The 15,746-nt window shown below is 35.2% G+C and overlaps 1 protein-coding gene across 7 annotated transcripts in view; it reads left to right on the top strand.

The window, feature by feature from the left end:
- Nucleotides 1–15,746, top strand: part of LOC120628427 (mitogen-activated protein kinase-binding protein 1) — a 125,045-nt gene that overhangs the window by 17,928 nt on the left and 91,371 nt on the right. For 6 of the 7 annotated variants that reach the window (XM_039896796.1, XM_039896795.1, XM_039896793.1 and 3 more), the window contains exon 2: nt 5,559–6,153. In XM_039896796.1, coding sequence (XP_039752730.1) covers nt 6,013–6,153 — 141 coding nt within the window. In that variant the 5' untranslated portion in view covers nt 5,559–6,012. Of the gene's footprint in view, nt 1–5,558; nt 6,154–13,672; nt 13,944–15,746 lie in introns of those variants that run through there. The other variant, XM_039896791.1, reaches the window with a different exon arrangement.

Here is a 15,746-nt window from a genome sequence, read left to right as displayed (position 1 = left end):
TGATAACTCAGCGGTTAGGATTCGTCTTCGATACATTTCGGAGTTGCTCACATCACTTGCTTTTACAGTAAGGAGCCTTTCTGTCCGAGAGTCCTCCATAATGTTCTCGAAGGCGTGTGAACACTACTTGACAATCCGAACTTGGCCATTGTGATGGACCACGGTATAAACCCTTCTCATTCTAAGACGAGACCCGTGCCATGTTGATGTGAAATAGAAAAAATCTTACTTTATCTATACCCGTAATATTAGTAACTGTAAGGTATACCCATGTTAAATACAACTAAATGTAACTTACTTGTTTTCACCCGAGGCTTCACCCGCATTGACCTTTCCTAAGAACCATTTTTACATCCGGAAACAATACTATCTTTGTGTATGAATGGAAGCATATTATGCCCCTTTCTGTAATCCTAAAATTTACTATAATCGGTTGAGAAGATAACGCGTAAAAGCGTAACAAACAAACAAACTCACATTCGCAATTATCATATTAGTTATTTGATTGTTCTGGTGATTACGATGTTCATAGGTTCACTTAACGTTTCGTACTTCTGACTAAAAATAATTGTTTGGTTACAGAAAAGTCCTATTATAGTATTAAGGACTACGTCAACGATAAAAATGCTTGGGTGTAAATTATTGCTCTAACCAGATTGCTTCTTTAATAGTTTTAAATGACAATGTGACAAAAAAACAACTGGCTAAGTTTGTTGTGGGCTTCTTCTTAGACCAGGGCGCGTTTGGAACCCTCGTAGCTTTAGTTTTAAGTTGACGAATTTAATGATCGCCATCAACTCACTTCTATGTCATATTTTACATGTAATGTACGCATCAAAAGTGTCATCTCTGTGCCTATTTGAGGAAAGAAATATTTGACTTTGACTATCAGAAATTCGCAATACCGGGCATTTGGCATTGTTCCACCTATTATCTTTGAATAGCATGCTATCATTGAAATCATTACCAACCTGTTATCATTATAATTGAAATCATGTTGAATGTGGATTCTTTTTCTAATCGAAATCCGTGGAAGTAATTCCCTTTCAAGAGTCGTCTGACTATTACCTCTCTTTGATCACTCAAAGAGAGGTAGTAGTCAGAAGGCATTTGATGTTGTTGCTTAATTATTGTTTGTAAATGATGTATTAAAATCTACTTTTATATATTATGTATGTCATATATTTATATATATTTAATATTGATATACTAAAGTTGATTTATTTAAATGATCTATGTATTTGTATCTATACATTTTGGTATTAATGTAATGTAATTACAACATTCTTGGCACTATCCCGTTCTTTTTCTGTAAGTCCTTCTTACAAAGGTTACCTGTAAGAGATTGCTTGCAGCAATAAGGCCGCCTTTGCATGTCTACCTGTTTACTCCTTAATGTTTCTTTTCCTGTATGTTATACGTGCAATAAAGTGTTTCTTCTTTTTCTTCTTCTTATAAATCCCCCCGGATTATGTCCACTTATAAAGGTAAGGTGAGGTTAGGTTATATTTACTTGTCTTGAACAAAAGAAGAGTAACCCCGTTTAATAATATTTCATTTATCCGTGGAGTAATTGTCGTTTTTCTACGCTAGAATTGCTTGCCACGCAGAATTTGGACGTTTACAGGCAAAAGAAAGATGGTAATTCATCAATCATCAGCATCAATAGCCTGTGGCAGTCCACTTCTGGACTAAAGGCCTCTCGCAACGGCATGATTTGCCTATGATCACAACGCTGGGCAGACTGTTTGGTGATCGCAGTAGATAATAGTAATAGCACAGAGGAGGCTTCTCCCCGTTCTCCGTTGTATTTCCTAGGTCGCCTCGTACGACATCGGTGCAAACGGCCAATGGTCATTGTATTCTGATCTGCCGGTACAACACTGCCCGATGAAATTTATTTCTCATTAATCTCATGTACATCTTCAATACGATTTGGAGCCGCTGTTTACTGGAGCAAGACCTAAACAATAGACTCTGAACTGAACAATATGCGATTCTGTGATGTATGTGGTTGTACGGACTGACTTCCTGTTCCATTTTTAAATCTATACTAAAGTCGAGGCAGCCTTTCCGTCTATCAATACGAGCATATTCTTCGGTGTTCGAAGTTTAATCTGTGCAAATAAATAACATTGGAGTTTTGTGACTCAATAGGAAAAAAAGATTTTATTCAATACCAACTGCTTACTGAGGAAAAATATTTGATAAATCCGAAATGTAAGTAATATTTTCCTCAGAGACAGGTTATTGTAGCTGCAAAGTAATTCATTTATTTATTTTAGCAGCGTTATGATAGTGAGAGTCTACCAATAATTTAATCTACTAATGCCTAATCTTATTTGCCTGAAAAAAAATTGGATAAGACGCCAGTCTTTCACCTAAAAACGCGTAAGGACGTACTTTTAAAAAACACTGGATTTTTTTTAAATACATGTTAATTTTACTATACTTTGTTACCTCTCCGTCCCAAACAGTTTATTCCACTTCTGATGAAGCAAAGTAATGGTTTTAAATTAAAAAAGTATAAGGCTAACTTCTATCGTTGTTTTTAAATGTAAGGAGCTTTTAAAATGAGAATAAATTGAAGCTTTTTGAATAGTACCCAATCTATATTGGTTTTGTAACAAAGTAAATAGATCAATAAAGTAGATAAAACTTTATAATAGCCTTTAGGCTGAACAATTTCTAAATCGTTTGCTAAAAGTGAAAGTTTCACGTTACATAGATCGGATCGCCGGATACACTATCATTAAAATTGATCAGTTGCTATCTTCTCTCACGAGAATCAAATAAATGGTTGCCAAAAGACACCTATTTCCTCATATTTTTTATTTTTTTTAATTTAACTTAATTATTTTTTAATTTCTTTTTCCCCCGTGGTCGCACTCTCTAACTAAAAATAATTAATTATTTAAATTAATTGCATTGTTCATCATAATCATTCTTATATCAACCTATTAGCGGCCAACTGCAGAGCACAGCTCTCCTCTCACAATGGGAAGGGTTTAGGCCGTAGTCCACCACGCTGGCCCAGTGCGGATTTGTGGGCTTCACACGCATTTTAGAACATTATGGGAGAACTCTCAGGCATGTAGGTTTCCTTCAACGTTAAAGCAAGTGATATATGTTATATAATTGCTTATACCGTTCATAACTTTGAAAAGTTAGTCCTAACCACTAGACTATGGCTTCTATTGTATTATAACTGAAAGTTAATTATGTCATTGAGGGAAGATGATAAAGATTTTTTTTTAACTTTAATATAATTTTCACACATTCAAATTGAAAAATAGAGTACGACTCGGTCATTAAACTCATGCTATGCACTTATTTTACTGTCTAAAAATATAACGTGCAATGTTTCAAACATAACCACTGTTCAGCTTTTTAGTGATAGTTAGTAAGTTTGACAGAATCGCTCCACTGCTATGGGTCTTATCGTGATATTATAATTACTAAATAATGTTAAAGGATGCATAAGTAATATACTTTTACTTTTTAATATATTTATGAGGAATAAAATATTAAAACGAAAGTTGTTATTTTTCCATACAAATAAATTCAAAACCTTCTAAGTTTTTACTTATGGGAAGATAAAGACCGACACGCCCATAGTACTTACGCTACACAGCACATTCTAAATAAAAGTTACAAGAGTCACATGATTTCTATTTTGCATGTGATGTAAGGGCTGTTTTCTTTTTGATTTGATTTATTTCAGTAAAAACTATGGCAGCGTCCCGTGGTTTACTCAAAAACTATTGGTTTTCGGTTTGACTGATAAGTAAGGGACAGTATATAATGTTCCTCTAAAGCCTGTATAGTATTATTTCGGTTTTCATTAACACTTTGTACAAACTTTCAAACATACTATGTCATATAACATATAACCTTTAATAAAAATAAAGGCTAACCAAAAATAGCTATAACCGGGGTAGGTATTTCCTGAAACTAGCGCGCTATAACATACAAAGCTTTATAATATTATTCTATTCGTATCTGAACTATAGATTAAAAAACCTAATTGTTGATTGTTCTATTTAGAAAGGTATTATTTTTCTTTAGTTACGAGATAAACTATGTCATATCATATGTTATATAGAGCGTAACAGAACAAATGTTACGTGAAGTGTGAATTTATTGATGAAAAACTATTGAAACTATTATTTTAAATTTTATATCAAACTGGCCGTTGCCCGCGTTCTTCGAACGCGTTTCCGACGGTTTTTTTTTACAAATTCAGTGGGAACCGTATATTTTCCTGGGATAAAAAGTAGCCTATGTTACTCCCCGCCTTTCAACAAACTATACCAAAAATCAAGGCAAGGCGAAGGTTGCTTGGTTAGAAGTAAATTAAGGACAGACAAACAAACAAATACACTTTTTTATTTATTATAATAGTATGGATGCCGTATTGTATTGTTACCACGCACTAATTGATCTCAACGTAGGTTTATTATTTTATACCAAAATAATAGAAAGACAATCCTCAATTAAAATGAAACATGTCTCAAGTGGAAGTGAAATGCATGAGAAGATTACCATAACTTTTTATTATTTAAGACAAAGCAGGGATTTATGCGACATAAAATAAATGTTGTACAAAATAATTTTACGAGGTGAATTTTTGGAAACGGTCACTCTAGTCGCGGGAAAATCTTTTTTTTGTAGGAGAAATATTTTGGAATTGGTTAAGTTAAGCCTTAGCCCCGATAAGCAGAGAAATTACAGACAATTCGAATTCCGTTGGTTCAATGACTAAATATTTATTGATATGCACTTCCAATAAAAAAAAAATTGGAGTAATGTTTTAAAAGGAGCGGATATTACAATGACCTCATGAAAAACACCCACCTATTTGACACACGATAGCGTGGTTATACATGACTTATAAGATATGTAAATATATGAGATTTTGTACATAGTATTGTTATTGAGTATCGAATAAAAATGCAAGATTTTTTTTTTTTTTAAACTCTTTATCAATAGATATTTGTCGTAAAGATTAGTAAAGCCTTAACCAGCAAACTTATATAAAACTAATAGGTGCGATTCGCTTGTAAGTGCAATAGTTTGAATTAGATAAAGTCCTAATAATTATTGTCATTACTGAGGCTTGTTATAAAAGCTGGTATACCAAAGTTATCAATTTGAAAGATGGAAATAGAAACCATAAAAATACGTTTGTTTTTCATATAGATCGATTTCAACATGGAACGTATTAAATTCAAGGTGATTGTGATTTGAAATGTTTACGATTAATTAATCCTATCGAATGAACGTTATATTTGAAAGTATTTATTATTATTATTGAACCTACATACCTGGGCAGGTTAGTGCTATTAAAATTCCTATTAACTCGTCGATTTACAATCTACCTTTTTAATATTTTTAATAGTATGGGCCAAATTTATCCATAAGGCACAATTTATCTAAAGCCTTGATCTTCGATAAAACTTAAACGTAAAATTTATGGTTTTATTATTCTATGAACCTGTCCCATTCACATTAGTTTGTCAATTATTATAATGATAATATGTCTGTCTCTTTCCCAGGTACGGCCAGATGAAAGAGAAAGAGATCATTGGTCTCGCCAAATTGCAGAACACGATTCGCCGCTGCCGTGTGAACGCGTCGTTTTAGTTGTGGCAAAAAATTAAATGTTTTGTTATAAATATAAATGAAAAGTGTTCTCAACAGTGATTCCAATATATGTAATGTAATATAGTGATTTTGTATGTGTCAAAAACGTCGCAATCCGTTCCTAATACGCTCAAATTCGATAATGCAAACGTCGATCTCAAATCTGAAAGCATTAAACAAAAGCAGTTCCTTATAATGGCTAGTGATTTACATTTAATACGTCCATACAGTGAATTGAAGTGTTTTCACAAGTGAATTAAGTGCTAGTTGTAAAGTTTTTTTTGTAATTTCGCAATGGGAAATTGATTTATTCGCGCGGTTAGTGCACAACGCCATCTGTTGTCGAGCGGTGATGTTAACTTGACAATGGAGGCCGGTTTCATACCGGTGACGGCGGGGAATGTAGGCGGAGCAGTTCCGCCGCCAACCGTCATGGCGCCACCGGCGAACGTAGTTCGCGCCCCAGGGCTGAAACGCGGAAAAATGGAGGAGGCTATATCGGATCGGGTGAGTTATTTTTATTTAGGATAAGTGGAGTTTATTTTATCATGTTTCCCGTACTTATATATTAAGCTTAAATCTCCTTGACAAAATCTCTTCCTGTCAGTAAAAGTCCTGTTGAATTTGGTTCAGCCATTTCCACAGCTAGCTCGGATAAACTGACTGATATTTCAAAAAGTATGTTTTGGTTTACCTACTTAATTTATTTGTATGGATGTGTTGATAGCTTCTACGTCCGCCTATCTATATCTATATATTAATAATAATAAATAAATATACTACGACACACCGTCTACACACCGTCATCTAGCCCCAAAGTAAGCGTAGCTTGTGTTATGGGTACTAAGATGACTGATGAATATTTTTATGAATAATATACATAAATACTTAGAATATACATATAAACACCCAGACACTGACAAACATTCATGCTAATCACACAAACATTTTCCAGTTGTGGGAATCGAACCCACGGCCCTCGGCTCAGAAAGCAGGGTTGCTGCAAACTGCGCCAATCGGCTTTCTATATATATAGATTGGCGGACGCTATATCTATAGCGTCTACGGTAATCCAAATATATTCTTCCTGTTTTTTTCACCCTTACTCATTTATTTATCTTCATATTATTGATATAAAATAAATAAATAGGTATATTTTATTCTTCAAAAATTATTTAACTGTTTCTATTACATTTATCCATAATCATCATAAGTATATTAATACCATTATGACCTATCCTAAAATATCACCCATGTTTAATACTTTATCAAAAAAAAAAATAATAAACGGTTATTCTAAGACACACGTGTTTGCATATCACCAACTACGTATAAATGGCGTCACGTAAATTGAGCATCTCATCTCGTCTGTGCTGTAGCCAACAAATTAAGAACATAAATAATTTGTGTTTATTGCTTTTTTATTATACGTAACTGATTTGTTTCTTACACTATATAATCATGCATGGCAATAGAATTTTACTAATTCGATAATAGTCCGTAGTGTATACAATAGGTCGATAGGTACTCAAAGATACCTTTTTCGTGAGACTACCTAAAACAGCGGAGTGCACTGCATACGTTCATAAAGGCTCTGCGCTACAGACCTACGCTCAGAGCCTATCAGGGTTTTAGAAACAATAGAATCAAACACTACGATTCTTGACTAAGCAGCAGCGGTGTGTGTATTTCATAAGTGTATTAAAACATTGCTTTACCTAAACATTTTGTAAAACTAATAGTGTTTTTGTATGTTGTTTTATATTGTTGCTTTTTTAATGCGTACCCTGGTCTAAGACCCTTTGCACGCACCTGACCTAAACCTATTTATTTGTCACCATCATTACCAACCGATTTCCGTTCCACTATACGGCAAGGGTATCCTCTCAGAATGAGAAGTGCTTTGTTTGTTACCACGCTGGCCAAGTGCGGATTGGTAATCTTCGCACGTCTAAGAGAACGTTGCGGATAACTTCATACACAGAGCAAGTGATATTGTAATGCTTTGAACACACATAACAAATAACGCATTGAAGCATTTGAGATATGGGCATTTAGACGTATGTTGGCCATTAGGACTCGCAATGTATCCAATGAGGAAGCTCTGCGACGCGTCAACCAACGGCGCGAACTTTTGCACACCATCAAGATCTGAAAAGTTGCATAATTGCGGCAAGTGCTAAGGCACGAGAGATATGAGCTCCTTCAACTTGTTGTGATGGGAAAAGTTGCATAAAGAAGAGGCGTTTGTCGCAGAAAAAAGCATCCTGGCTTCGTAACATCAGAGAGTGGACTGGAATCGAGAGTGCAGCAGAATTATTTCGCCTCGCTAAAAATAGACAAGAATTTACGAAGCTGACCGCCTAGCGAAGGTTTGCAACCTTCGCTAGTCGGAGAGGCACCGCAAGAAGTGTTAAGAGTTAACAAAGAATAGTTAAGAGGTGCGTGCCGGAGATCGAACTCGCTCCCCCCCCGAAAAGGAGGTCGAAAACTGAGACCATTAGACTATCGTTTTACTTATGCGCGTGTATCACATAAATTATGAAAAAATATTAATTTAACAGCCATTATAATTATTTAGACAGCCGTTTGGCGCGTTGGGCAGCGACCCTGCCTTCTACGTCCAAGGCGGTGGGTTCGATTCCCACAACTGGAAAAATGTTTGTGTGATGAACATGAATGTTTTTCAGTGTCTGGGTGTTTATCTGTATATTATAAGTATTTATGTGTATTATATTCATAAAAATATTCTTCAGTCATCTTAGTAGCCATAACACAATCTACGCTTACTTTGGGGCTAGATGGCGCTGTGTGTATTGTCGTAGTATATTTATATTTATTATTATTTACTTAAATAGCTATACTACCCTGTTAAGGTGACGTGATTTCGTAACTTTTCATCAAAGAGGTAAGAGCATAAAGGCTGTCCGTCCCGCCTTTGGTAACATTAAGAGCACTTCAAGAGGGTATAGTGGTCGTCTTATGAATGTTCTAGAGGCTTGTTAGGTATACAGCTAAGCGAATGTTAGCTTCGTGTTGTAGAGGCATTTTTCAATTTAAACTAGAGCTAGTTTAGGAAGACAAGTTTGAATGTTCCGAACATGGCACGGCTATCTGGTTTAGTTGAGGATTTCCTATGCTCACCTTTTGGCGGCATCATCTGATCCTGGGCACCTAGTACCTGCCAAGACGAATCCAACCAGTTTCCTACGCTCTCTCAATAAGTTTAAAGTTTTTATGAAACATAAGCTTTTAGAAAAATACTATCATAATATTATGAATTACAAGAATAATAAAAAGCTAGGGAAATTGCTCTAACTTCATAGATAAATATAAATTTGACTGTGATAACAAAAAGAAAACCCCGTCTAAGTTTGTTGTGGACTCATCTTAAACCAGGGCGCGTTTGGAACCCTTTTTTTTTTAGTTGACGAATGTAATTATCACCATCACCTAAATATTATTTGTAACGTATTATATCTATGAATGCTTCATAATTAGGGTCTGTGAAAGGTCTACGTGATTTTTAGATTTTTTCTTAAATTTAACTCTTGGCTACATCATTGGACCTGGACACCAACTAGTTCGATACTAGATAGTCACTATAAAGACAATTCTAACCAGCCAAAATACGACGATGTTAATATCTTGTGTGGTTAATTGCTAGATTTCTTTTATTTAGATTAGATTGTTAAATCTCAGCTTTTGGAACATTCTTTTATCGATACATCGCTACGCTCAAATACATATAATAACAATGTAGGATCTTCATACAAACAACTTTGTAGGAGGGGAGCTGCTGTTTGAATATGAAGTATATAACAAAAATCAATCCCGTGGAATATGAATTTTGAAATTGCGGTTTAAGAAATTTTATTGTTTTGATAAGAACAGTATTCGCTTACATGAAAACTTAAGCTATTACATTGTAAGGTTTGCTGACATTGCAAGTCAGAGCGTGCTACAAAAAGAAAAGACTTAATTCAATATTAGTTCACATGCAGCTATCCGTTAAAAGTATACAAAAATATGAGGGTAGTATGGTACCATTTTCAAATTGGAAAATGATATAGCTCAGTTGTTTGTTGCAAATTGAAAAAGAAGACAAAATTCTGATGCTACGTGGCTACATCCTAGGGCGTGGCTACATAAGGGGACATTTATTGCACACATTATAATACGGATGGACGTAATCAGTTTCACACTAGTATGCTACGCTGATGGTCGCGTTGTTCTTCATTGTAGTCGATCTTTAGGATACACACACTGGTAAGTACTTATTTATTAAAATAAATGAACATGTAAGCAAACCTGTTAATGAAGTCGATTCAGGGAGGTATTTACGACGCAACTACACATGACCAATTACCGATTGACCGTAATCGGCCGTAAGCGCAGCGGCGGCGTAGAGTAGTAGGGAGTTCTCAAAAGAAAATTATGATCCATATAGTATGAATGAATGAACGAATGAAGAAATATACTTTTATTGCACATCACATGAAGTACGTAAAAAAGTATAACAAAACAAAGTAAATAATTTCGGGGCCTAATCTTATTAGTATATTGTATATAGGCAGTATTTGTCAAGAAAAACACGATTCTAAAAACTATTCATACGGCATCATCTATCTATATATATAAAAGGGAAAGTGTGTGGGTATGTTCCGTATAGGCTCCGAAACGGCTGGACCGATTTTAATGAAACTTTCAGGGAATCTCCGGATTGACCTGGCGAGTTATCCTGTAAAGTTTGGTGACGATCACTCAATCCTATTTTTGAACTCTCAAACTCTCAAATACTGCTTTTATTTACTATGATGATATTCTATTTTTGGGTGTACATGGGTGTAAATATTTTGAATTACATGAATAATAAAAAGCTTGGGAAATTGCTCTAACTTCATAGCTAAATATAAATTTGACTGTGATAACAAAAAAAAACCCGTCTAGTTTGTTGTGTACTCATCTTAAACCAGGGCGCGTTTGGAACCCCTTTTTTTAGTTAACGAATGTAATTATCACCATCACCTAAATATTATTTGTAACGTATTATATCTATGAATGCTTCATAATTAGGGTCTGCGAAAGGTCTACGTGATTTTTAGATTTTTTCTTAAATTTAACTCTCGGCTACATCATTGGACCTGGACACCAACTAGTTCGATACTAGATAGTCACTATAAAGACAATTCTAACCAGCCAAAATACGACGATGTTAATATCTTGTGTGGTTAGTTGCTAGATTTCTTTTATTTAGATTAGATGGTTAAATCTCAGCTTTTGGAACATTCTGTTATCGATACATCGCTACGCTCAAATACATATAATAACAATGTAGGATCTTCATACAAACAACTTTGTAGGAGGGGAGCTGCTGTTTGAATATGAAGTATATATAACAAAAATCAATCCCGTGGAATATGAATTTTGAAATTGCGGTTTAAGAAATTTTATTGTTTTGATAAGAACAGTATTCACTTACATGAAAACTTAAGCTATTACATTGTAAGGTTTGCTGACATTGCAAGTCAGAGCGTGCTACAAAAAGAAAAGACTTAATTCAATATTAGTTCACATGCAGCTATCCGTTAAAAGTATACAAAAATATGAGGGTAGTATGGTACCATTTTCAAATTGGAAAATGATATAGCTCAGTTGTTTGTTGCAAATTGAAAAAGAAGACAAAATTCTGATGCTACGTGGCTACATCCTAGGGCGTGGCTACATAAGGGGACATTTATTGCACACAGTATAATACGGATGGACGTAATCAGTTTCACACTAGTATGCTACGCTGAAGGTCGCGTTGTTCTTCATTGTAGTCGATCTTTAGGATACACACACTGGTAAGTACTTATTTATTAAAATAAATGAACATGTAAGCAAACCTGTTAATGAAGTCGATTCAGGGAGGTATTTACGACGCAACTACACATGACCAATTACCGATTGACCGTAATCGGCCGTAAGCGCAGCGGCGGCGTAGAGTAGTAGGGAGTTCTCAAAAGAAAATTATGATCCATATAGTATGAATGAATGAACGAATGAAGAAATATACTTTTATTGCACATCACATGAAGTACGTAAAAAAGTATAACAAAACAAAGTAAATAATTTCGGGGCCTAATCTTATTAGTATATTGTATATAGGCAGTATTTGTCAAGAAAAACACGATTCTAAAAACTATTCATACGGCATCATCTATCTATATATATAAAAGGGAAAGTGTGTGGGTATGTTCCGTATAGGCTCCGAAACGGCTGGACCGATTTTAATGAAACTTTCAGGGAATCTCCGGATTGACCTGGCGAGTTATCCTGTAAAGTTTGGTGACGATCACTCAATCCTATTTTTGAACTCTCAAACTCTCAAATACTGCTTTTATTTACTATGATGATATTCTATTTTTGGGTGTACATGGGTGTAGATAATGATCTTCACCCGCTCGAGAAGAGAATAGAAGAGAATGAATACGGAGATAAATAAATGATTTAATATATTATGAGACTTAAATTAAAAATTTAATGATGTAAGTTTATTGTTTAAATAAAATTAAGCAAAATCTAGCCCGGCGAAGCGGGCTGGGTACGCTAGTAAGCAATAAAAGCCTCAGCTTTAGGACTTATTATTGTATCTTCAAATAATTGAACGTTTTGACAATTGTTGCATATGAAATCTATCAAATTGGATTATTTGCCTATTGAAAAATCAGCCCTTAGTAACATAAAACTACATTAATTATTTTATAAACCCCCTACACATGCAATATTATCTAGACTGTAAACAAATAAAACCGCCAGGTCAAGGTTACAATGCTTTAACAATTTCACTACAGTAACAGATACCAAATTCTGAATCGGTCTCAGCTGCGGAGGAGAATGTTGTGGAGGGCCCAGAAACCAAGAAGATCTATAATAATAGTTATTGGCAAACAAATCCATTTATTCCAAACTCGTAAGTCTCATGCTCTGAAGTTCCTATCTCTTCATCCGACTTTATTTCTAGACCTGCCCCCTATTCAGTAACTTTCTTCCACTACAAGTTAGCCATTGACTGCAACCTCACCTGGCGGTAAGTGATGATGTAGTCTAAGATGGTAGCGGATTAACCTGAAAAGGGAGTATGGTAGTCATACCCCTAATCGATTTCTACGCGTCATCGCACCGGAACACAAAATCGCTTATCGGAACGTCTTTGTCGGTAGGGTGGTAACTAGCCACGACCAAAGCCTCGCACCAGACCAGAGCAAATTCAGGAATTACAAAATCCCAAATTGCCCCTGCTTGGAATCGAACCATCAAACATAAACTAACAAACCATACAGAATATGTGGTCTTAACAACTGTTACTATGAAATAATTCGTTTTGTATGGAGCAGTTGGTAATTTGTTGGAAAAGCTAATGAATCTGACAGTAGCTCCATGTAACCACATTGTTACATTGACATCGTACACACGAGTGTGTCAAATAGCTCAATAAGACTCACAAGTTGAAAAATTTTAAACATGAACGAAATTTTATAATCATTTCGTTGTGCATTGTTCTATAATGTAATTAACAATGTTAAATACCGCGTTAGTACACATAGCTAATTTTATAGCCAGGAGCTAGAGAAAAAAAAAGAAATGGAGTTCCATCTCCTGTAACTAAAGCATTATTTTAAAAGCAAATATTTACCTTGTAAAATGACGTTTATACGCGGTATTGTTTCAAACTGATCTGTGGACCTACCCGTGTTGATTATATATGAAAAAATATGAGAAAAACGATAAAAGTTGAGATACGTTACATACTGAAATGCTATTCGTAAAAGTTAACTACATATTATATTAATGACAGACAAATGGGGTACAAAAGGCTTGATGAGTTATTTGACAATGTTAGTTAAGCGTTATGGTACTAGCATTGACGATTTTCTTTAGAACCTGTGGTATGTAAACCTGGCTTAAACATAACTCCATAATAACTTAACTCCCACTGAACCTAGCGGTGTACCTACTACCAATCAGTAACGCAAAGAGCGCCGTGCGCGCCAGACGGTGCCACACAATTGAAAAAAATTGCTCCTTGCGAGTAGTTTAAAAATCGAATCGCACAGATTAAACAAATCGAATCGCCCACGGATTTTAATTGCTTTTAAAAATCGAATCGGACGTTATCGGTGTTAATTTTAAACTTTTCGGATTCGAAATTCGAAAATATTGTAAAAGTCAGTGCAGTTGTGTTTGTGCGAGTGTCCGAAACTTCATATTCGCTGGGTTTGCAGTGTTGTGGACTGTTTTATCATATGGAATCGGTTTGTTTCTTATTGTTGCGTAATTTATTTAGGTGAAGAAAATAGTAAAATGAATTCCTAGGGATTGGATCTATACATTCAGATCACGAACTGTTTTAAAAATAAAAACCTTACTGCCTGATTCTCTAGGTACACTGCTGTGCTAATTTAAAAGACGCTTGTTTGTCATTTTGTTAAAAGCGAGTTTCAGGTTTGTTCTGGGCAATGCCAACGATTTAACAAAATTACAAAAGGTCTCGTTTATTAGCATCACAGTAAATTAACCTTTACTGCGTTAAACTGTATTTTGTGTTCCCAAATTTGATACCTCTCTTTACAAATTATGTCAGTTTAAAAATTATAAAGGGTTCTTATTACAATATGATCGTCATAGGGCGATCAGCGATCTGGGTACAACACGCTGTTTCAAAAAAAATATTAAAGTGTACCTACCAATAACAAGCAATAAGTTAATTATTTCATTGTTGGCGGTCGATTATTTTTTCGTAAAGAATAAAAAAACAGAGCGGTGCGGCGTAGCTACATAATAATTAATCTTCTTAAAGAATTTATCAATTAAATAGCGCTTATATTATAAGACATTGTTTTTATGAGCTCTGCTGCGTATTTCCTTATTATAGACAGGCCGGAACGTGTCAACGGCCCTGGCCATATTGACTATCAATGAAATCGTTAACAGTTTAGGAAACTAGGAAAGTTCTTTAGTAGGTAATTTCTTTATTTTCGTTGTTCGAAATTACAATTAGTTTCCTTAGTTTTCTAAAGCGTTAAGCGATAAAACAGAAAAACAAAAAGTTTTCCTGACCGATTTCGGCCGCGGTGATCAAACTCCAGAGCCATTTTCCAACTACATGGGAGATACATTGCACAAGTGTTTTCGCTAACTCAGATGCACTCTCTATTCCCTCACTCTCAAAGTCTGATAGGACGGCAGATCCGACACGTCCGGGCAGAAAACGGGCGCAGGAACGACAGCTTAACGTGCTCTTCGAGGCACGGGGGGTAACACAGGCTATAGCCAATACTAGCAACTCGCCCGATCCAGGGATCGAACCCAGGACTTCGTGATCTGCAGTAGAACATGCTAACCACTAGACCGATGAGGCAGTCAGCGTTAACGAATATATAGATACTAGATAGTCAAACTCGCTAGGGTCTCAAGCTCCGGCGTATATTTTATTATAAGTATTGTCACTCGCGTACCAGGTTCCCTGAGTCTCTTTTACATATTAATCTTAATTCACACTTAGCCACATTGTGACCTAAAAAATAAAGTACTTTTGTGCTATTATAAATAGGTGTGACATATTATTACGTCACAAAATGCATTTTGTGCGCAGTTAAGATTTCAATGTCACGGAGAATCGGGCTTTACGTTTTAAATACTTACTTACAAAGATATTTTATATATCGCCCGTTTTCACTAACGACGAACAAGGCAATGCCTAAGTTATGCCTAATAAAAGAAGATTCCTAGGCATACATTTACCTTTCACCAATCGATTTCACTCATATAACCTAACCTAATAACATAACCACGTGGACATGTGGTATTTTGTCTTTGTTTTATTATATCTTTCACTTTCGTTATGGATTTAAGGTTAAAGAAAACCGAATTTATATTTTTATCAATTGTCAAGTGTCAGTTTAAGTAACATTACATATGATGGCGCTATAAGTCGTTAGTCGTCATCTAAGAGTTGGTGAAACGTTTATTTTTTTCTCTACGCATCACCCAAATCTTTAGGCATCCGATTTAAGCGTTTTCTTAAGTTTACTGAAAACGGGCATTAGCGCCTAAGT

This window comes from Pararge aegeria, chromosome 12 (genome assembly GCF_905163445.1).
Source record: "Pararge aegeria chromosome 12, ilParAegt1.1, whole genome shotgun sequence".
NCBI classification, from domain to species: domain Eukaryota; kingdom Metazoa; phylum Arthropoda; class Insecta; order Lepidoptera; family Nymphalidae; genus Pararge; species Pararge aegeria.
This window is presented reverse-complemented; position numbering and strand designations above follow the sequence as displayed.